The sequence below is a fragment of the Helianthus annuus genome, chromosome 5 (genome assembly GCF_002127325.2).
Source record: "Helianthus annuus cultivar XRQ/B chromosome 5, HanXRQr2.0-SUNRISE, whole genome shotgun sequence".
NCBI lineage: Eukaryota > Viridiplantae > Streptophyta > Magnoliopsida > Asterales > Asteraceae > Helianthus > Helianthus annuus.
This window is the reverse complement of record NC_035437.2, coordinates 167,379,060-167,403,726: the sequence shown is the minus strand read 5'-3', so window position 1 is coordinate 167,403,726 and position 24,667 is coordinate 167,379,060. Positions and strand designations below refer to the sequence as shown.

The window sequence follows — 24,667 nt, the reverse complement described above, 5'->3', positions numbered from 1 at the left end:
AGTTTTGTTCAACCAACCACCCACTTACTCAAACATGCGTATTTTTGGTTGTCTTGTTTTTCCCTACCTTAGAGACTACACAAAAAATAAACTTCAACCAAGAAGTGCTCTGTGCATATTCATTGGTTATAGTCCTAAGTATAAAGGTTTTCGGTGTCTTGAACCAACATCGGGTCGTATCTACATAACCCGACATGCAAAATTTGATGAAGACATCTTCCCTTTTCACCAAAATTTGACATCAACCAACAATACTAAATTACCCATTACCAACTTTGAGGAACACATACCCACTCCTACCAACCCTCAAACACCCTCACCAAAAATACCAAAATCCTCTAACCCACCCAAACCAACCACACCTTTCTGTGATGACATACCACCCCTCACCCTCTCGCTGAACCTCCTAACAGTCCACTTCCCTCACCCTTATCCAGCCCAACAAACACATCAAGTCCATCTCACTCCCCTCCACCCAGCCCACCATCCGTCCCTCTACCCACGGACCCCTCACCCTCTACTCACTCAAGCCCACCAAACTTCCTACCACCCGGCCCACAAAGCTCCCTACCATCCGATCAACTCGACCAACCCACTCCACCTTCCGCATCATCTACAACCACAATCTCCACCAACAATCAACCCATTAACTCTCATCCCATGACTACTCGTGCAAAGGACGTGATCTTCAAACCCAAACACTTTGCTAATCTCTCTCAAACCACCACTCATCCTCTACATCACTCTTTATTCTCTTCCCATATTCCTAAAGGCATCAAAACCGCTCTCAAAAATCCTAAATGGATTTTTAAAGTGTTGTATCTTTGTAATGAAAATAAAGTTGGCCATTGTGATTTCATAGTACATAATACATGCATAAGCCATTTGTAAGTATCTTAGATACTTCTAATATACCCAAATAGATGTACATAATCAACTACAAGCGACCATTCGTGTTTTAGTCTCATTTTTAATAGTTTAGGAAAACTTACTATTTGTGCAGCAACTTTCTATGTAGCTACTGAAATCGACCATTTTGACCCATTTACAATCCGAACCAGTTCAACATATTCAAATGTGGATTGTAGAAGACTTAACTAGCTTTCCAAGCATATATAATACACATTCATACGATTATTCAATGTTTTTATATGATTTTTACATAATCATGACAACAACCTATTTTTAGCCCAAACAACATGTTTTCTTCTAGACATAACTTTTGAATTCAACGTTTTTGACCATTTAACATCCGAACCAGGTCTTCTTGTTCAAATATGAAATAAACTATGCTCGAAGGGCTTTCCGAGCATATATGGCTCGTTTACACAAGAATTTTCTATGATTTTATACGATTTTTACAAAACAAGCCTATAAATCATTTCAATTCTAACTTCCAATTTCTTTGAGGGAAATCTGCAAACACTTAGTATATGTACAATATTTAAGGCACAACGTACATCTAATTCATGCCTAATTTCCTGGCTCATGGTATCAAACACCATATCTCCTTCAAAGGTCAACTACCAATCATTCAACGGACATCATGCATATAAATACATAACATTCTTCCAATATATTATCAAATTAGCCAAACGTGATCATGGGTTATAACCAAAATCGACACCCACACCCAATTCCAAGAAACCTCCTTCTACATGCGACTAATCAAGTCTACTTTCAAGATTAAACAAGAAAACACATTTCAATCATTAATGGTAGCATGTGAAACATCTATAGTTCACGAAATCATTATCAATTTCAGATTTGTGCATTCAAGATTGAACACCAATATATCTCCTTATGGAGTGAGATCACCATTTAGAGCTAAAAACTCATACCTCATGGTGAAACACACTTGATTATCACAAAAAAGAAATTATTCATCCAAGGCTTCAATTGAGAAATCAAGCATCAATTTTGACCTATCTCTCTCTTTCTTGCTCATCTATGTCGCCATCTTCATCATCTAGAACCCAAGTTCTAATTTTGACCATAGTCCACCCCTATTTTGTCCATTCTTATAACTTACAAAAAGTTACAAATGGTCCTCAGATTAGCACCCAATAACCCTTGTGAGTATTTAAGCCCAAATCTAACTTAAATCTTAATATTTAACCAAGAGTTAATGTTTTATTCACCATTATTTAACCTAGTAAATATTTATAAACAAAAACTAGTCTTAAGAAAGTATGTTACAATTCTTTTAGCAGTTACATCAATTAATTGCATGAATAGACTAATTGAGTCCTTAAGGTTTATAACGCAAAATCCCAAGTTCATATTTTCATAATTTACATTTCAACCTTTAAATGTGGACTAGCCCAGTCCTTACCATCTCGGGTCCCGGTTGACCGACCTCGTTTAATTTAAGTCCCGGTAGCAAGTGGCGGACCCAGGTTTTTTTCCAATAGGGTTCATTTTTTCGGTTTTTAAAATTTTCATAACAAAACGTTAAAATTTTCGGGTCGGTCTTCGTTCGGGTCGGGCCAAAGGGAGGTTTGAATTAGATTAAAAAAAACAGGAAAAATGGGCTATACAAGGATTGAACCCATGACCTCTTGTTGGTAAAAATAGGCATTTACCACTACACCAACTTTCATTTTCTTTGTATTTATGGGGTCTTATACAATTTAATATACCGAATCTACTATTTTTTTAAAAACATTGGGGTCCGGGGACTGACGTGATGTCGTGGTCACAATCAAATTTAATCCAATTACTACTAATAGCTAGCGGTAAGTGGGTATCGAGCACAGGGAGTTTGTGGAATATGTGTTATTTAGAAGTGTATCTAAGTTAACTAAGATTAAACTAATTACAATAAAAAGTAAATTCAAAGAGTTGGATTGTTTGTTTGATTTTTAAAACTAAGATTACTAATTAAATTGCGAGAATTGAGAATTGGTTTTGTAAACAATTTAGAGACAAATGACCATCCTAAGTTTTCGGTTTGCTTCGACATTCATGCTAATATTCAACTAGAAAGAACCACATAGACATGGTTCATGTGTTATTACTTGTCGTGATGAAAGGGAACTAAGTACTCGGATTCCTAGAACGCGAGGTTGTTACCCGATGACCAATTAATCAATACCCAATCCTAATCCCGCCCATGATATCTCGATTGCCAATGGCACCAAGAACGTATGGTTTAGACTAAGATTAACATACAAATTAACAATTTAAGAACAAGCAAACAACACACCATAATAAACAAACCATCATAGCAAGTCTATTATTCTAGAAATAAGAATCAAAACACAAATGTCTTAGACAAACCTTCAACCTAGGATGATCACCATAAGTTTAGCCACTCATGACTTGGACAATCATCATCACATACATATCAATGTTCATAGGAATTAAAAACACTAACAAGATGTTTAGAAATTGTTTCAAGCTCTCAAGAACACCCAAAAATCGCCCCTAGACTGCTAGTAACCGAATGGGATTGATTGGCATTGAAAAGACACAATAAAACATCATAAAATAGGGCAGTTACACATTTCTCGCTGGCCTCCACCGTAAGCTACGGTGGCCACCGTAACTTACGGTGGCTTGGAAAGGCTTACGGTGGGTCTCTACTGCCTTACGGTGGAAGAAAAATGCTGGGGGCTACCGTAATTTACGGTAGCTACCGTAAATTACGGTAGGTTTCAGCATGCAATTTTGTTTTCAGCATAACTTTTTCGTTTCAACTCCGTTCTCTTCACCGTTTTCGCCTACGTTCTCGTAATTTCGTCCTCTATAATGCTATCCTCTTAATTCTTCCATACCAATAATTGATTTTTTTCATTTATTCTCCGTCTTTCAATCTCCAACCCGGTCACGCCTATTCGAAGCTTCATTTCCACACTTTTAAGCCCCAAATGTACCTGAAACACAAGCAACCATAGTTATCTAGTTCTAGACAATTACCCAATTAAATGTGGGATTTTAATATCGTTTATACCACTTAAGGGTTGTCCTACGGACTACCCGTCACATCCCCACACTTAACTGTTGCTTGCCCCAAGCAACTCATCAAAACCATTTTCAAAACACAAGCGATCAACATAAATCAAGCAATAACATGTTGTCCTTTTACTAACCCGTTCTTAACACCCAAACAACACACCCCTCACTATATCTCTCTCCTCTCAGTGACAAGTAAACACTAGCAAAGATATGCTAGACACACAAAAGGCAAACGGGTGATTGCACAACTATATGCTTGTTCCTAAATCAGTCATCCGCCTAACAAGTGCCAAAACATGAATGCAAATCAAAGGGACTTGAAGGTTGTAACGTGGCTAGGCATACAGGTAGGAAATGGAAATATATTTGTAGTAGCGAATGACTTTACCCGGTCTTTTATTACACAATGAAACAAATAAACACCAAACTTAAACTTCTATATACAAGACAACTCAACATCAATTTTTTTTCTTTTTCATTGCTTTTTCGCTTTTTTTTTTCTTTTTCTTTCTTTTCATATCTCTTTTTTTTTTCTTTTTCTTTTTTTTTAATCAATAAGCAAACATTCAACATAACATCATAACATATCTACACACTACTAAAACACTACTAACACTATAAAGGGGTCAAGTTGGGTAAAATTTTAGGAAACTAGCTAAGGGGTAACAAATGATAGGCTTTAGTCACAAAATTGGGCAACTAAATGTCCAAACCCCCGCCCCTCTCACTACCAAGCTCATATATATAATTAATGAGGTCAAACCCCCCAAATCCCACACTCGCACTCTAAAGACGAGGCTACCTAAATGCCCTTATCCTTTTCACATTCACGTCCAACTAAGGACTCAAACCGCATTCAAGCAAAAGTTCTAATGCACCCCCGCCCGTTGCCACTCTCATCAAAGATAAATTTTATTTATGTACAAGTGTGGCTTCAACTCTCACCAAGAAAAAGGGTAATTAAGGGTTGCCGGTGTGTCACTCGGGGTTAGTTCAAAGTGTTCGAATTTCAACAATGTTTCGCTTGATTTAAAAATTTTAAAAACCATCAAAATTTTCCCCCATCCCCACACTTGGGATACATTGACCCCAATGTATGGTTTTGGAAGGAATTGATCACTAAAAACCCATTCAACATCAATATTAGCTCAAAATCTCAAACCCCAAATTTCTTTTTTTTTCTTAATCTAAAAGCAAACGAACTAACTACCAATATTTCAAAGCTAAAGAACATAACAAGACTAAGGAAAGAGTACATTGACCTGGTGAAGTTTGACACAGCAGATGTTGTGGATAATCCGACTTCCTAACACCACCTTCACACAAGTATCCGCACATCTTCCCCACACTTGAATGTCGCCGTGGCCTTGAAACATAGAAAAATAAACACAGAAAGATCAATATAAAACCCCGGGTTGCCTCCCGAGCAGCGCTAAGTTTCGAGTCTTCAGCCAGACCATGCCACCCCTATTTATGGTGGCTCAAAGAATCGGTTCCTATCACCTCCCCCACTGTAGCTTGTCATTGGTTGAAATGCATCCATCAAATGTCCATTCGGTGGATAGTCAACTACATACCTGCTCGAACCTTCATACTTCTTTTCACACCCCGGTGGTTTGTTTGTTTTTATTCTCTGATGCACACTTTTCATATGGTTACTAGACTCTCTACCCTTCTCTTCAATAGGTTCATAACTAATCTCCCTAGTATGAATATCAAAGTACAACTTACGATTCTTTTCGGTCATAGTAATGATCCCGTCTCTACAGTTGATTTGAGCACTTGCCGTATAAAGAAACGGTCGACCTAAAATTACCCTTTGTTGTGATGTCGTTTTGGTAGAAACATAATCCAAAACCAGAAAATCCACCGGATAGTCAAATTCTCCCAACCGAATCATAACATTCTTAACCATTCCCCGTGGACGCCTCCAACTTTCATCCGCCAAACTCACCATGGTGTCTATATCTTGAAGCGGACCAAAGTCGTACATATCGTATAGATCGCCTGGTAGCACACTCATACTTGCCCCGTAGTCCAACAATGCTTGAGGAATTTTTAATTTTCCTACTTGAATAGGCACGAGTGGTGCTCCATGCTCTTTGTCCATTTCAACCTCGGCATCCCTTCCTCTACCTACACTCACTTGACAAGAAGATGTTAAAAATGTTTCATTGAATTCACTATTAGGAACAGTACTTACCACATTGATATTAACACTTTTATTGTTTTTGGGATTTGTCACCGTGTCACTTTGTAGTTGGCCTTTTGATTTCTTCAATATTGCCACATCGCTCGCAAGTTGACTCATTTGGGTAGTCAACGACTGAATTGCTTTATCACGGATTTCGTCTTTTTGAATGCGAGCATCATCAAGCTGATTCCTTCGTTGCATCTCAATTTGCATCGCCTTCAACATCTCCATTACCTCGTTTCCACCCGAAAAACTTTGACCCGTTTGATATTGCCTTTGAAATCCTTGGTTTCCTTGGAAGTTCGGGTTGGCTTGATTTGACGAATTCCCGTATCTAAAGTTCGGGTGATTTCGTAAACCGGGGTGGTAAGTATTGGAATTCATGTTGTAGTCTCTACCACCCCCTCCTTGACCTTGTACCGCATGAACTTCTTCATATTGCCCTTCAACCATCCCTTGGCAATTTTCAGCCGCATGACCTATTTCATTACAAATAGCACAAACATCATAAATTTGGTTAGAAGTTTGAACATTACCATCGTCAACCGTATGAACGTGTGATCTTGTGACAGCCGGTCGCGCTCTCCTTGATGCTTGAGCTTTCCTCTTTGATGTAATGGCCATTTGCTCCAAGAACTCCCAATCGTCATGCTCATAGTTTGTGCCAAAAGTCCCGTTTGTGATGGACATTAAATCACGAGCATCTTCGACACTCAATCCCTCGTGGAAGGCGTTCATCAACTCCCAAAGCTCAATTCCATGGTGAGGACAATTTTTAATCATCATATTAAATCGCTCGAAAGCTTCATGAAACATCTCGCCTTGTTGTTGTTGAAAACTTCTCAACCCCTTTCTTGCATCGTTGGTCTTTTGGGCGGTGTAAAACTCATCCAAAAAGGTTTGTTGCATTCCCCCCATGTATATATAGATGTTGAGGGCAAAGTGTAGAACCACTTCTTTGCCTTATCTTCCAACGAAAATTGAAACAAGACCAACTTGACATCATCGGCCGAAAAACCTTGACTCCCAAGAGTATTGCAAATTGAGTCATAAGCTTCCAAATGGGAATAAGGTTCCTCCGTCGCTAGACCCTTGTATTTCGGCAAACTTTGCAAAGAATTCGTTCTAACTTCAAAAGTTCGTCCTTGGTCGTTGTGAGGAATAACTACCGGCAAGGGATTATGAGTGATTATCGGCCTGAAATGCGCTTCTATACCTCTTGCATGATCTCGAAGATGCCTTCTTGGTACACCCATCCTAACTCTTGGATGCACCGGACCCATTGGTCTTGGCATATGCCCTTGTGGTGCAATTGGTTGTTGAAACTGTTGTTGTGGCACCGGTGGGCGTTGAATTGGCCTTTGTGGGCGAACTTGTTGCAAAGGCACCAGACGTTGCAATTGCGGCCCTTGTGGCCTTGGCCTAATGTGTTGTGGTATAAGCTGTTGTTGTGGCACTCCACCAACACTTGGCATTACTTGAAATTGACCTTGCACATAATCGACCTCTCCTTGATCCCCATCACCTCCATAAGCATAACCATCTTCATCATAACCCTCAAAATATTCATATCCCTCGTCATAACCATCTCCCTGAATTCCCGAAGTTTGCCCAAATGGGAGAGTCGAGTACTGAAAACCCGATTGGTATTGTGGTCTAAAGGATGAAATATCATGCACAATAGTTGAATTTGGTGCAATTGTGAAGTTCGAGGATGATTGACCCGTAGTTGGGGGAAAGAAATGGGAAAATGGTGGGATTGTGGTAGAAGGGTTAAAGGTAATGGTGGGTTCGACTTGGGTAGTGATCGGTTGAGTGACATTGGTTGGTGTGAATTCGACAGTGGTATTAGGTAAAGTGGTGTTTGGTGATGGTTGGGTGGAAGTAGGTATAAAGGATGAGGTCGTATGACCCGTTGTGGGTGGTACTTGAGATTCTTGCATGATGTTTCTTGGTGTAATGGGTGAAGTAGGTGAACCAACAATTCTGTTTTCTCGTAATAGAACTCTGTTTTGCCTCAATGTCCTTTCAATTTCCGGATCGAACGATAGTGGTGATGACTTGTGAGAGCCTCTAGTATGCATACACCTGAAAGTACATGCACATTAAACACAACCAGCGTAAACCCGAAAATAACAAACAAAACTACTAAATTAACACACGTTGCGCACTACTCCCCGACAACGGCGCCAAAATTTGACGTGATGTCGTGGTCACAATCAAATTTAATCCAATTACTACTAATAGCTAGCGGTAAGTGGGTATCGAACACAAGGAGTTTGTGGAATATGTGTTATTTAGAAGTGTATCTAAGTTAACTAAGATTAAACTAATTACAATAAAAAGTAAATTCAAAGAGTTGGATTGTTTGTTTGATTTTTAAAACTAAGATTACTAATTAAATTGCGAGAATTGAGAATTGGTTTTGTAAACAATTTAGAGACAAATGACCATCCTAAGTTTCCGGTTTGCTTCGACATTCATGCTAATATTCAACTAGAAAGAACCACATAGACATGGTTCATGTGTTATTACTTGTCGTGATGAAAGGGAACTAAGTACTCGGATTCCTAGAACGCGAGGTTGTTACCCGATGACCAATTAATCAATACCCAATCCTAATCCCGCCCATGATATCTCGATTGCCAATGGCACCAAGAACGTATGGTTTAGACTAAGATTAACATACAAATTAACAATTTACGAACAAGCAAACAACACACCATAATAAACAAACCATCATAGCAAGTATATTATTCTAGAAATAAGAATCAAAACACAAATATCTTAGACAAACCTTCAACCTAGGATGATCATCATAAGTTTAGCCACTCATGACTTGGACAATCATCATCACATACATATCAATGTTCATAGGAATTAAAAACACTAACAAGATGTTTAGAAATTGTTTCAAGCTCTCAAGAACACCAAAAAATCGCCCCTAGACTGCTGGTAACCGAATGGGATTGATTGGCATTGAAAAGACACAATAAAACATCATAAAATAGGGCAGTTACACATTTCTCGCTGGCCTCCACCGTAAGCTACGGTGGCCACCGTAACTTACGGTGGCTTGTAAAGGCTTACGGTGGGTCTCTACTGCCTTACGGTGGAAGAAAAATGCTGGGGGCTACCGTAATTTACGGTAGCTACCGTAAATTACGGTAGGTTTTAGCATGCAATTTTGTTTTCAGCATAACTTTTTCGTTTCAACTCCGTTCTCTTCACCGTTTTCGCCTACGTTCTCGTAATTTCGTCCTCTATAATGCTATCCTCTTAATTCTTGCATACCAATAATTGATTTTTTTCATTTATTCTCCGTCTTTCAATCTCCAATCCGGTCACGCCTATTCGAAGCTTCATTTCCACACTTTTAAGCCCCAAATGTACCTGAAACACAAGCAACCATAGTTATCTAATTCTAGACAATTACCCAATTAAATGTGGGATTTTAATACCGTTTATACCACTTAAGGGTTGTCCTACGGACTACCCGTTAGGGACCCCGACCCACTCTATGTGGATCTGCCCCTGCCGGTAGCCCGAGTCTTTTATAAACATTATCTTTTATAAAACATTCATCCATCTTTAATTAACATTAGATTTATTTATTTATATTCTAATGTTTACTGGGTTAATCTTTACCACTAATGGTATTTTCAGGGGCGGACCCAAGCCCACTTCAAGGTGGGCGGGCGCACCCCCGGGGAAAAAAAATTTAGTGTTAAATTCCCGTCGAAAATCCCGTCCGCACCCCTTGGAATTTTTCGTACGCACCCCTTGGATTTTTCGACCGCACCCTTGAACGCACCCCTTAGGTAAAAAGTGTTATCAATTTATATTTTAATTTTTTTTGGTAAACTCTTATTTAAAAAAAAAATACTACCTAAATTATATAACTTTTAATACCTAACTAACTAAACCCAAATACCCATACATTTACCCACTTATAATTCCTAACTAGCTAGCCCACTAAGTCTTAGCCCATTAACCAAACCCAACAATATTTCAAACTATAATAAAATAATTAAAGCCCAAAACCTTTAGAAATTCTCTCCCGCTCTCTCCCTCTCTTGCGTCCCTGCACTGCCAACGAACAACATCACCCAGCGACAACAGTCCAGCAGCCGGCGACCACCGTAATCAGCCACCATACCACCGTCGTTTGACACCAAATCTAACCGGAATCCGAACACGGGTAAGTTTCTTTATTATTTTGATGATTTTGGTTGATATTATAGGAGAAAAAAAGGTAATAAAGTTGTTAAATAGGTTTGAAATTTTGTGTGTTTTGACGTTGTTTATAGTTTTTTAGATGATTTTTAGGGTGATTATGTTGTTTATATATTTTTAGGGTGATTACAACTAACGTTATGATTTCTAGGCTTGAATAGTTGAAAATTAAAATTGAAACATTATGTTATGGAGCGATGAACTTATGTTATATAGAGAAAGAATTGTTTAAAAATTTAGTTTTAAATGATGTTTTGGATAAATTTCAAAAAATGAAAACCCGTAGGGCGTCGACGTTTTAATTACGTTTGTAACAAAGTTTACATGTTTTTGATTATTATATAAATTTAGTTTGATGTTCGTTTGTTTTACATGACCCGACCCGACCCGACCCGACCTGATACGAACCGATTTTTTTACTCATATACCTAGGGACCTAAAATTTTTAAAAATGTTCCGCACCCCCATAGAAAAATTTCTAGGTCCGCCACTGTACTTATCCCCTGTTAATTTGATTTAATTACCAAATTTATTCTTGAGATGTTACCTATATAACAGTTGAAAGGGTCTATGAGCCAGGTATTACTAAAAATCATAGTTTCCTTCTATGGAATATTAAAGTTTTGCATGGACAAGGCCTTTTAGGGGCATATGTACCAAGGCCAAAAATGAGCTTTTATAAGTTTGCGTATATATGGACAAGTCCAAAAAATGAGCTTTTATAAGTTTGCATAAGAACAAAATAGTAATTGAGAACGGTTAAAAAATAACATTCATCCACCTACTTTTATACCCCACACAAAATTTACAAACAGATAGAATCACTCCTTAGACCACACAGTGTGGAGGAGCTTGAAGATGAGCCATTATACGACACGTGCATCACACGTCAGAACGGGACGTGGTGTTAAAACAGACGATGTGGCCGGGGGCGTGGAAACATGATGTTTTTCGACACGTGTCACACACATTTTGTATTATTTTATAATTAAAATTATATAAAATTTATTACAACTTATAAATATATAACACTAAAAAACATTACATAAATTTTGAAACATTACATAAATTAAAAATACGAAAAATAAAAAAAAACACATAATTTAAATAAAAAATCTAATAATTTCCCATACCGAGCGGAGCTTGAATTCACAGTGGTGCACGTGCCTTGATGATAGCTACTTGAATGATGTCGTTCTCCCCGAGATCACCACCCTTGAGCTCTACGGCGGTGTGGATCGTCTCAAATCTTTCGCAATCAAGACGGATCGTCCTAACACGAGATGGGAGTGAGTCGACGTTTCGGTTGTTCTCATACGTATAAGCTTGAAAGTGTTGTCGGATTGTCCTCCAAAAAGGACCGCTCGAGCGCCTACCCGGCATGTGGTGGCTCAAAGCTTCGACCCACGACTCGCAAAGTGCAATATCCTCTTCTTCGGTACACGCCACGGTTGTCATCCTCGGTTTTTTTTGGGTGAAGTGGAACGACGTTGAAGTGGTGGATTTTGTATAAAAATGAAGAAGTAGTGGAGTTTGTATAAATTTGGGTGAAAAAGTGGGTTGTATTTTATATAGTGTGAAATTAGAATTTTTAAAAAACGGTAAAAAAAATTAAAATTTTTAAATTTAACCGTTGATGTAAAACGACTAACATTCACGTCTATTAACCACGTGCCACATCAACTGCAAAATCTCTTCCACACCGGTGGAGATTCTCCCGCCTAATCAATAAAGCCATGGTAAACACCGTAGACGAGACGGTGTGAACGGCGTTGTATAACAACAATGCTATTTTTGAACACCCACCATGTGTTCTTACTTTCTAACTCTCATTTACCCCCCCCCCCCCCTACTCTAATTTCTCTTAAAACTCTAAATAATAATATTTCTCAATCCTAGAAAAACATGGATAATCATGCAAATTTACTTTTAAATTTTGTTAAGTAAAACTTATACTATTTTCGATTATATTATCTAACTTTGTGTTTCTTTAGTCGGGAGTTTTATCAAGTTAATATTTCTATTAGATGTAGCATTAAAGTCGTTACTACTTTTAACCAATTTTTTTTTTTTTAAATATCCAAACAAATTGTATTGTTCAAGCAAACATATCCTTAAGGTTTTTGTATTTGATGGTTCGCCTATTGTCAATTTCAATAAGACCAATAAATCTTAAGCCAATAAATCTTAAATACAAAAATCAAATTGAAGCCAAAGTAACGGTTTGATTTGGTTCTAATTTTAACTTTTTAGTTTTGGTTTACACTTAAAAAAAAACGTTACTAACAGTATGATAAAAAATAATGTCCAAAATGAACCGTAAACATCCCTAGTTAATTTCCATGAAGGTTTTTGTGACTCCATTTTTGCACCACGTACCATAGATGCTGTAGAAACCAGAAATGTCGATTCTATCCATTCTGACGTGCAAAAGATGTATAAAAGTATAATGTACCGTAAATCAATGTTAATTTGGGGGAATACAAATCATTTTTCTGTTTTTTAAAATGTTGAAAGGAGTATTTGACATTTTGACCTAATTAAGATGAGACATTTATCCAATACTTGTAAACCACCCAAAAACCTAGTCAGGTTGGCCTCAAGAATTAGATCGACTTGTTTATCTTAAGGAATTGAAATTGAGTTTGAGTTTAGCTTATAAAAAGCTCGGGTCATCTCATTTTAAAAACATGTATTTACACACGTACACATACATAAACAAAAATTACTATTTTTAGCATTCAGGTAGAACAAAAATTACAAACTATATAAATTTATAATTAATATATATTAAATTTGGAGTTATAACTTATATACATTAAATTTTTGGCTTTAATTTAAACAAATCACGCGGGCGAGCTTACCTTGCCCTAGGCTTGGCTGATTTACAAACCAAGTCAGCTCAACTCGTTTACAAACAATGTAAACCAGATGATTTCGAGCGAGCTTTTTGAAAAGCCCAAGATAGATAGAAGGTGATAATACGTAGAAAGTAATTTTTTTAGAATTTTACAAGTAGTTTCCTTTATTTTGAATGAACTGAAGTACTACATGTCCCTAGTCCCTAGACATTCACTTTTTGCATTCTTTTACGGTCAGCCATCGTCATTGATCTTAGAATTCGTATTCAACCCCAACAGTACCTTCTCTTGAGTGTCAATAAGGTTGTGAGGTACCACCACATGCAAAGAACTCGAGCTCAACAAGTGGGAATGATCATGCATGATGTATTGAGGGCACAATGAAGGTGTCCCAGTGCCCGAAAAACTCGAAAGAATCTGGGGTTCATAATCATAAGTATGATCTAGATGGTGACTAAATCTTGATAATGATATATTTGAAGATGGCTCGAGTTCATTAGCAAGTGGTGTAGAATTGAAATCTTGATGAACAAATGTTGATGGAAAATGAAATGGATTGAAGTCTTCTAGTGCCATTTGTAGGGGTGGAACTGGAAGCTTATCAACATCATCTTTAGTAACATCAAGCAACCAATCTGTGACCTTGCTCGGTTGGCTTAGCCCGAGACGATCTTGAAGATGATATAATATAAGAGCTGCGGGTTCTGAAAGCCGAATTCTTCGGTCTTTTAATCCTTTTGTAGTCCATACTTTGGTATGCCTGTCTTTCTCTCCATAACCTCGAAATACCCTCATGATTCTTGAACTCTTTGAGCCTGAATATTGTTTCGAGGTTCGATTAGGGTTTGATAACTTTTGCAGGTTGATCATATCTCTTTCTTGATCATAAGTGTTGTTGATCATCTTATAACTTTTTTGCATCATTGATTTGCCAGATTGGAACCCTAATCTTGAAAACATTTTGAAGCATGAGTATTAGTTAATTATACATTTATAAGTTGAATTTATCAAGACTGAAACCCTAGTTTTGAAAACTAATATTACAAGTCAAGAAAATGTTACCCAAATCTATAAGGAAAATAAATAAGAAAACTACCAGTCAATTTTAATAGATACAGTAATTAGGGTTTTCTATATTTTGGGATAAGCCCATTGGAGTTAAGGTCATTAGGTCATACATTAGGGTGTCATCTGTCTATATTTACAGATGTACATTGTTTGTTAAAAAAACTAAGAATGTATAAAAAAACTAAGAATATACAAACCTTTTAAACTTGAGATCAATCTGTAATAATTCTTTGAAATTAACTACACAATGATGAAAAAAAAAACTGAACTCACATTGAGATGCAGCTATCAGGAATATTAGTAATTTAATTCATGATCTTGTCAGGAGATAGTGGATGAGCAAGAACAAACTGATAGATCTTTGTTGTATATGAGTTGCAAAAAAACAACTGATCTTTTTGTAGACAGTGAACTACAAAAGGATAATTGGTTCTATGTTATGTTGTAGTCGCATATGAAAGAAATAGGATGCCAAGATTTTGTGGACAGTTGCATCGATGTCAGCCGACAATCGATGCAGATATATATAGATGTCATTTCATTCATTATTTACATTGTTACATGTAAATTACAATGTTTTCACATATAATTACGATAACTAACGTCAACAGGGCCATTCCAACGTTTTTATAGGTCATAATCGATCTACAAAGTCAGGGCCGTATTGAAATGGTATAAAGAAAATCAACAATTGAGATTAAGATTTAAGACATCGAAGGCCACAATGATAATTTTTCCTAATATCGGCCCTAATTTCGTCCAACCGCAATCAATTTCACATTGGTTGCTCAAAAAAGGCCGCAAGTAACTAGGATTGATGTGTCATGGCACTGCTTTTGGATTTTGAAATGAAACGTGCACGGACAATGTGGATTCCTAGAGTAAAATCCTAAATCATAGGCCTAGAAACGTTGTTTAAATGGATCAAAAACAAATATAATATATGAAAATAAAAAAATTGAAGGCTCTTGTTTTTTAGTGACCCTAGGCTTAGCCTACGTTAATAAGCCTAACGGACAACACCTGAATGTGAATGAAGAAAGCTTTTTCGACCTTCCTAGGAACACAATGCCCTTATTGCAAAAAAAACAAGTGTGATAAGATAAGGTTTTTTTAGTAAACCAGCCGCCAGAGGTCATCCCTCTCACATGTCTCTCTCTATAGCATGTGTGTGCAAAAAAAGATTGAATGTTGTGGTGGTGGGCTAGTGGTGATGATGACCGGTAGAGGCAGGGGGTTTATGTCGCGACCCTCGACCTCACCCTGAGAGCGGTGCCGCGAGCCTGATCGGCGGTATTAGTGTTTATTATATTTGCAGCGGAATTAAATCATCAGGATCGTAGTTAAAAAAAAATTCAGAGTTTGTAAAACATCAAAATTTATATTTAAACAAATGGGCTAAAAACTCATATTCCATTTATAATGTATTTATAGGGATAAACCCTAATTGCTGAAAAACATAAATTTCTTCTTTTATTCAGGTAACTATAGCCACTTTATTTAAGCCTTCAGTGCTCCATAGCTGGCTTCTAATAGCTTCACATCAAGTTACCTGAAACGCATTTTTGAAAACATTTTATCAGCAAGAAATATTGGTGAGTTCATTTCATTTTACAAAATTTTCAATTGTTATAACTTTACAGTATTAAGGGTAATTACAATGTTTATATCTAACAAAAACTCCAAGGTACTTGTCACTCGACGGATCTGTGACTATGGTCATATCACACATTGGCTAACCCATTGTCCAATTGTGAAGGTTATCAAGTAATGTATACAAAACCCCATAATACTAGCATTAATTGTAGAATACAAATACTTAATCCCTGTAAGTATAACTGAAAAACATTTAAGATTTTGTAAAGCAATTTGATAAAAAGCGAGAATGACTCACTTTGTAAACTTAGGTTTTACTATAAGCTTCCTGATAATAATTTCTGGTGATTTTCCTGAGTTCATACTAAAAATATACAATGCACACGTGTCAGTATAATAACTCATTTCAACTTTATCAATACATCACGAGATCAGAACCCCAACGTAGTTTACAAGGCATAGCCCTATACACGCAGCGCCTTGACATCCGTTGTTGGGTTCAAGATCGATCGGACAGGGTATTGAATCAGTGATCAGGGGTTAAAACACTTACAACGGGGCAGAGCTTCGTGAAACTTGGGGTATTGAGTGTTATATTTTCGTGCAGAATATTAGAGAGAAAGAAAGAAAATTGAACGAGTTGAACTGCAAGTGAAACGCTCTATTTATACGAATTTTGTGACCCCGTCGCGGCCCGCAGAGCCTTAAGCTAATCCCGCCACGGCCAGCGATACCCTCTAGCTAGGGCTTAGGTGTGATTAGTCACCAGTGTAGGCTTGCCACGTGGACGACACGTATCCCTAGGCGTGTCCGGAAAGTTATGAGCCTTTCGCGACCCACGATAGGCTTCTCTTAGTCTGTCGCCGCCCACGACAGACACATAATTATTATTTTTGTCATTTTTCAAGCTATATAACGTTACGCGAGTTCGGTTTTTCGATTACGGAGTGTTTTAGGACATTTTTTAGGGTTGTTATAGTTTAGGAGTGTAACACCCATACTAATTTAACACTAATATATATAATTAAAGTAAGCATTTTATGAGAAAATGCCACTTGTTAAAAACTTTTACATCTTGAGGGTTTAGACATGTTTACAACATTCTAAAACATAGTTCGAATTGTCTACATATTCCACTTTTTACTAAACAAAATTAGATAACTGCGTAAGCTTCAAAAGTGTGTATTCGGTTCTTCAAAATATGCTCGACCGCCATCCGTAAGATCCCCATTGTCACCTAGGGTCAAAAACACATCAATTGTTAGTTTTGACCACATTAAAATGTATGAAATCAAGTTCTAATATCATACAATCAAAGAAAATAAAAATTTCAGCATTGGGTCTGTCGCGCCCCGCGACAGATCCCCTATAAGCTTACGCGGGCCGCTAGGAGGCCCCGCGTGTCGCGACAGAATTCAGGTCTCCCTCCGCATGGCGCGGGGGAGTACGTTTTCCAGCAGGTCCAGATTTGTGACCTGCAATTTGCTGCCAGTTCCAGAATTTCAAGTTTTTAACTTCGTTTGGCCATAACTTTAACTTTTGAATCGTAACTCCGTTTTAGGTGATTCTTTTTCCTATACGTCTGTAAATTCATTACCGACGTGTCTATCATATTTGTTATACCGAAAATTGGATTTATGGGCCAAACGAATAAAAGTCACTTATGCATTATCCGCCCCTTTCTAATTACACGCATTTTACTTACCCTTTTTAATTAGCAACCTAAGGCGCTTGTTACCCAACTTCCGAGGCTTATTATCACCGGCACTTCATTACCGAACCTATGGCTTTGTGCTCTCGTGATTATTATCGCCATCACTAACTACTTAAAACATCAACACCACAATGTACACCTTTATTCGACCCGTTGGGCTCATCTACTGAATCCTCCATTTGGATGACTACCAAACAACTACAACCCAATTCTTAACCTACAGATTTAAGTAATGATCGTGGTCGCTACAATCAACACAACTCTATTCTACAATGTAACCATACCTAATTAAATAACAATTCACTTAATGAAACGGGTCAAGTTACATATCTTCATAATTCGTCAATGTTGCTTTCTAACCATAATTATCCCATCCCGGGCTTGCCAACCTTAGCGTATCCCTTCTAATCCATTGTTTCTGCTTTCATAACTCTATCTAACGAGTGACGTTCGTGTCACGCCAACACTACTATTTTGACCGTTAGTTTAAAACGTTCTTTGTCTAGTGAATTACATCACTTTACATACACCCCATTATGACTGATTAAGCAATATTATCAATAAATATATCTAACCAACTATTTATTTTGACCCGTTTGGTTTGTCGAGTGAATTCCATCACTTCTTAGACTCACCAAACGCAACTATTTTTGCTATAACAACATTAGGCATATTTGCGACTAGGCTTATCTACATAAATGTAACGAGATGACAAGTCGCGTACCTGGCCCGGGTCAAAGTACTGACCCATTTACATAGCTTTTGCTTTAAATCTTTCTAGTTAAAGCAACGCAAGCTCATGTTATTTCCTGTGATTACAAAACTCAACAAGCTATTGTCAAATGGTGTTAACCACACCATTTGACCCGATTAGTCTAATTGACCATTTGTCCGTATGAGATGGTATTTAATTACCATTTCACCCCTTTTAAACCTATCCCGGTTTTCTTTTGAACTTGTTTTACTTAAACACCGTTTTTATTTATTCGTCATTACATGACTAATTTACCACTTTACCCCTTTTTACTATAATTCATGATTTCTTACCATTTTCCCTCATTCCGACTCTCATTGAATCGTGTCGGAATATCATATATCAACCACTTAGTAGCTTTCATTTCAATACTTGGAATTAAGTAACTTTGCAAATAATGTAAAGGGGTGTAAGCTCTACTTACCTAGCATCCGAATATGCTTTCTTCTCGTGCTTGATTCGTTTGACCGCTTCTTTCCCAAGCCTCCACCTAGCTCGTTAGGCGACAAACTATCATCATTCACAAGGTGGTCAGATTAGTCATTTTAATTCACGACTATTCCACCTTACGTATTTTCTATGTCGAAACCACTATTCGACTTTATCATTGGTTAGTTTGACTTTTATAGGTCAACTATCTTAAGTCATACAATAGGCGTAATTAAGTTAAATCAACATTATGATTTGAACCCGTTTTAACCCTTATTTCACGTAATTAGTCAAACAAGGCAATTACGCGTTCCATTCGTAATTTCAACATATAAACATTCACTTAGGCATTTTAACAAACACCTTGCGGGCATGATTTCTCACAATTTATTATCAAGCTCAATACTTGTCATTTAGCCATGGTTAACATCAACTAAGCATGTTTGCATCAATTTTCACATTAACAAAATCTTAATTTACTTCATAGAACTCAAATTACACTAGAACAACAATTAAAATTCTAGTGCTTAACATGTTCCTACAACACCCACTTATCACCTTCAATGGTGATTGTGAATTCACAAGAAAAAAGCATGATTTCAACATGTGATCGACTAGGGTTTTACTCCTAGACATTATATCATTCCTATTTCATCAAAATAACCAACATGCAACTATAAATTTCGAATTCTCTAGGTTTGCTCAGAAATTCAAGTAGAGATTTTCTATCAAGTTTCACATACCTTATGACCCCCTTGCAATGGAGATCACCAATCTAGGCTCGGATTTCGTTTTGGAGTTGATCTTGACCTTCAATTTGGTGTTAAATTTTTTTTTTTTGTTTTAATAATATAACTTTGCAATTGTCCAACTTTGGTCCCTCAATTATCCATGGTTTATAAAAGACTTACTAGTCCATGCTTCTTTATTGTTTTTAAACAAATAATTAACTAGGTTAATTACCCCTAGTTAACTCAGTGAGTCCCAGGAGTTCTAACCCGTTTATTTTAAGTTCCGTTAGCTCGGGCCTTTTATGCATTTCATCTCTTGAAAGTTCTTATCCGCTTTTTAATTAATATTAGGATTATTTATTTAAATCCTAATATTTTCCGGGTTACTTTTACCACTAACGGTACTTTACCCGTCTTTTAGTATTAACGGGGTTTGATTACCAAACCCGTTTTCGTGATGTTACAAGTCTACCCCCCTTAAAGAGGTTTCGTCCTCGAAACCTTTTCTTACATAATTCATTGAGTTTAAACTCAATGTATTTGATCCGAGAACTCTTTCAAACATTACTTATACTTTTAACCAATTGTTAGTATTACCAGATAAGTATGGTAACATCTTTTTGGCCACTAATTGTCTACGTATCTCACAATACATAGAGCAACTTGAAATAACGTAATCTCGTTATTTCCACTAGTTTAGTCAACTTAGCGATATCCATCATTTTCATATGCTATCGAATTCTTTATGAATCCGTTACTTTGACCCGTTTAATGGTCTTTAGTGAAATCTTTCACTTTTAGCAACGAATTCTTTTGTTTTCAAGTTTATTTATTCGGTTCAGTTATACCGAATCTACTGCTTACGAGCAAGACAAACTTCTTGACTTGAATTGCTGACCTTAACCGGTCTCGCTAACTAGACTTATTAGTCCAGTTACTTTTTACCGCTCGCTTGGTTATCATGTGATTCTACCTCACATTGCATTTTTTTTTTGACCGAGATCGTGTCACATCATGTTTAATTCATATCAACCTTTCATTTTTGAAAACATCACTTTTTCGAATATATCGTCTTGCACCTATTAGCGTCAAGACTTGTATCCTTCATGCTTACTATTTAAATTCCTATCAGAATTTATATTTGTAAAGACGTTATTTCTTACTAAAACCAAAGTTTTAGTTGTAGGATCTTCTCTTTAACTTTTGTCAGAATTATGGATATTGACAGTCCATAATTTATTCTTTTACTGTCTTAGATTTATGCGGGGAATCGTAACAAGTTCCCCCACCTTACACTATTGACCCGTAGGTTCCTTCACTTAACCTCGTAGGCTATCTCCCTAAGCTTTCACCTCTTTAAGGCAAGGCCCTTATGATCCCTTTGCTTCAATTCATGACCCGTGGGTCATTTTGGCCTCGTAGACCTTCACACTAATTAATATCCCGTAGGTTATGATGATCCCGTAGATCATCTTTTATTCGAGTCTTTATTCAAACGTGTATACATTTATATACACATATGACGTTAAGGCACTCTCTTTTATGGTTAGAATTATCTTTCTGACTTTATGACTTCTAACCCATTACCCGGGTTCTTTAATGTTTCGCGCTTCCATTATTCAGTTTGCGCTTACTTGCACTACCAAGTTTTTATACCTTATTTATCTCGTTTGACTTGTTCATGTGAAATTTCATCACTTGTGAACATCAAACTCCATTCTTTATTCGACCTGTTCAACTTTAAAATAGTTGAGCGTAGTTATTAACATTTCTGTTTGCAAGGTCTCATTGTCTTTTAGTCATGACTCATATTCCGAGTCTTTTGACTTTCTATCTCGCGTTCCCGTCTCTTGGTTTACGCATTCTTTCGAAATCCTACCCATTCATCGGGCATCTTTACCGTAATCATTTTCAAGTAACCATTCTTATATGGTTTTAGACGTTATTTTAATTTATTTGGTCGTCTTAGCGAGATCCATCGCTTTTATTCAATCAAGTCCTTTATTCTTTATTCAATTCGTTTGACTTGTCCATGTGAATTTCATCACTTGTGACAGCCAAACTTTTATCCCTATGCCTTAGCATTCCTATTGGTCGGTTTGTATTTTCTTTTTACTTGATCCTTGTCCTTTCTCTCGGGCTCGTTATTCTTACGTAATACGCTTCCGTCATCCGACTTACGTTTACGTTTACTATCAAACATCTTACTTATTTGATTCATTTGGGTACCATTTAAGTTAGTCCCATTCATCCCGCCCTTACTACATCGGACGTAAATGTGTCCGCTACAAGAAGCTCATGGTATCATATGCCACTACTTACTTGGCCAGAGTAAGCGATCAACACATGATACACATGACCCTTTTATAGCTTTCACATCACACACTATGTAAATAATGCCTCTATTTATTTCATATCTCTGATTTCATTTAGTAAAACTTTATTTAATTGCAAAACAACAATCATTAGTTTTACTAGTTTTATATTTGAACATATAAAATGTTTTTTCTTTTCTATCGAACTATTATATAATCACATTTGTTAATGTGATCGCTACTTTTCTCAATAGTATTATATTGAGAGTTTTCCACTTGGGATAATTACTCCCCGTCCAAGTTTCCATATGAACTAACCCTATTATTTCTTTGTTATTCATCATCGTGAATAACACATATTTCTATTAAACTTCTCTTAGAAACATCATCCTGAATAGATATCCTATTCACGTATTATCAGATATATGCAACCGTTATCCCCTACGTGTTTGTTGCATATTACTACTTATGCGATTAAATTTAAAAACGTGCACCTGGTAATGCTTGCCCTAACGGGCTTCTCTTGCCGTGAACTTTGTTCACGATCATCACGCGATTTAGGTCCTCAATGAGTGTGCTCAGCTTGTCATAACTCGGACCGTTCCACCGTCATATCCACAACTCATTTAACTCTCGTCATCTTCAAATGCGAGTTTCTTCCAATTAAAACATTCATAAAAGTTAGTAATGTCAACTTTACTAAATGCTCGTATCATAATACAAGGCTTTTCTACTATACGTGTTAACACACGTGATTTTGTTAACTATATCTATTATTTAATTGAGGTATCGTATATTACACGATAACCCTATGTGTTGTTTACAACACTTTAATATGCTAAACCATTAAAATACACGTACTTACCGGATTTGTGATCAAGCCTCGAACCGAACACACTTTACTTTTTAACCATGAGCTCTAATTACCAACTTGTAACACCCATACTAATTTAACACTAATATATATAATTAAAGTAAGCATTTTATGAGAAAATGCCACTTGTTAAAAACTTTTACATCTTGAGTGTTTAGACATGTTTACAACATTCTAAAACATAGTTCGAATTGTCTACAAATACACACTTTTGAAGCTTCCGCAATTATCTAGTTTTGTTTAGTAAAAAGTGGAATATGTAGACAATTCGAACTATGTTTTAGAATGTTGTAAACATGTCTAAACACTCAAGATGTAAAAGTTTTTAACAAGTGGCATTTTCTCATAAAATGCTTACTTTAATTATATATATTAGTGTTAAATTAGTATGGGTGTTAGAAGGAGATTGTATTTGAAGGAGGCGCGTGTGAGTAATGCATGAAGAGGTAGAGTGTGGGTAAAACAACTAACGGCGTTACCCAACTGTTAAAATACTATTCCCAAGCCTCAAGATTTAATAGATTGATAATGATAATGTACAAACAAGTACTGAGATATCATACTGCTTTTCTAACCCTATAGACTTGATACAAGCAACACACGACCTCACGGACCGCTCTACATCTTCTTGTTCGAACATCTTTAACTCTCTCTCTTCTCACCCAAGATGCTTTTTTTCTCTCACCCATAAACGGCTGAAGGCCATGGATCACATCCTCTCTTTCAGGGCACGATCTTAATTGGGGTCCGGGGTTTTTTTTCTTTGAAGTGCAAATTTTATCGAAAGAGTAAATTGTCATTTTACTACCTATGGTTTGGCCAGAAATGACACTTTAGTCCAAATAGTTTTTTTATCATTTGTGTCACTGACGTTTGCAATTTTTTTTTCATTTTCATTCAACCCACTAACTCCATCCAAAAAAGCTAGTTGAGTCGGGGTATTTTCGTCATTTTATGTATTTTGTTTATTCAATTTTTTATTTTAAAAACCAAATAAAACCCACCTACCCCACCCAACCCCAAATTACCCATTCTCTCTCTAAAACACCCACCACCAATACACCACCACACCTGACCACTGCCGCCACACCAAACTCCGGTAACACCACCACCTTTCACCTCAAATATCTCTGCCATCACCATCCTCCTCCACCACCGCCATCAAAACCCTAATTAAAACTCACTTCCGCCACCATTACCATAACCTGGATCCTCAAATCAAAACCCTAAAATCCAATGACGTCACTCATAACAGAGCCGGTGGTGGTGGACATTGACGTCAAAGAAGGTGGTGGACTGAGTTCCGGACACCATGCCGGGATTTGGTCGGAGTTCTAGACACCAAGTTGTAAGGTAATTACACCAATCTTGTAATCGTGTTGACATTATGTTTTAATTGTAATCGTGGATGGAGGCGGAGGGGGATTGGTGGTGGTGTGGTGGTGGATGTTGAGGAAGATAGGGTGGTCGCCGAAGTTCTTAGCTAGTAGTGGGTCCAATTAATTTCTTTGCCAGTGTGGTTATGGAGTTGCTATAGGTGTGGGGGTCACACTAGTTATAATAATAATAGTAATTAGTATATAATAATAATAATAATAATAATAATAATAATAATAATAATAATAATAATAATAATAATAATAATAATAATAATAATAATAATAATAATAATAATAATAATAATAGGGCTTGAAAAATAACAACATATATGTAAATTCACTAAAATACCCTTGAGTTAACTAACTATTTTGGATAGAGTTAGTGGTTGAACGAATATGACAAAAAATTGCAAACGTCAAGAACACATATAAGAAAGAAAAACTATTTAGACTAAAGTGACATTTCTGGCAAACCACATTGGCTAAAATGGCAATTTACTCTTACCGAAAATTTTCAAAAAATTTACATATATTGTGTTCTGCCCCCGCTATTTTT

At 36.8% G+C, this 24,667-nt stretch overlaps 1 protein-coding gene and 1 non-coding gene across 3 annotated transcripts; one reads left to right on the top strand and one right to left on the bottom strand.

Moving 5' to 3' along the window:
• The first annotated feature begins 6,908 nt into the window (after positions 1–6,908).
• On the top strand, positions 6,909–7,014 carry LOC118492841. The gene has a single exon (XR_004894842.1). It is a non-coding gene; the product is annotated as a small nucleolar RNA R71 (small nucleolar RNA).
• Positions 7,015–13,424: 6,410 nt separating this feature from the next.
• Positions 13,425–14,795, bottom strand: LOC110871313 (transcription factor TCP5). 2 transcript variants are annotated; one of them, XM_022120142.2, is made up of 2 exons: positions 14,593–14,795; positions 13,425–14,200 (listed from the first exon to the last, which is right to left on the bottom strand). In XM_022120142.2, the coding sequence occupies exon 2, from the start codon at positions 14,173–14,175 to the stop codon at positions 13,486–13,488; it is 690 nt and encodes a 229-aa protein (XP_021975834.1). In that variant the 5' UTR covers positions 14,176–14,200; positions 14,593–14,795; the 3' UTR covers positions 13,425–13,485. The 2 variants fall into 2 exon arrangements, with proteins under 2 accessions (XP_021975834.1, XP_035846265.1); XM_035990372.1 differs by having other exon boundaries at positions 13,425–14,195.
• Between the last annotated feature and the right edge of the window lie 9,872 nt (positions 14,796–24,667).

Excerpts from the sequence above, each read along its gene's own strand:
- LOC110871313 (XM_022120142.2), bottom strand. The coding sequence starts at position 14,175 with ATGATGCAAAAAAGTTATAAGATGATCAACAACACTTATGATCAAGAA.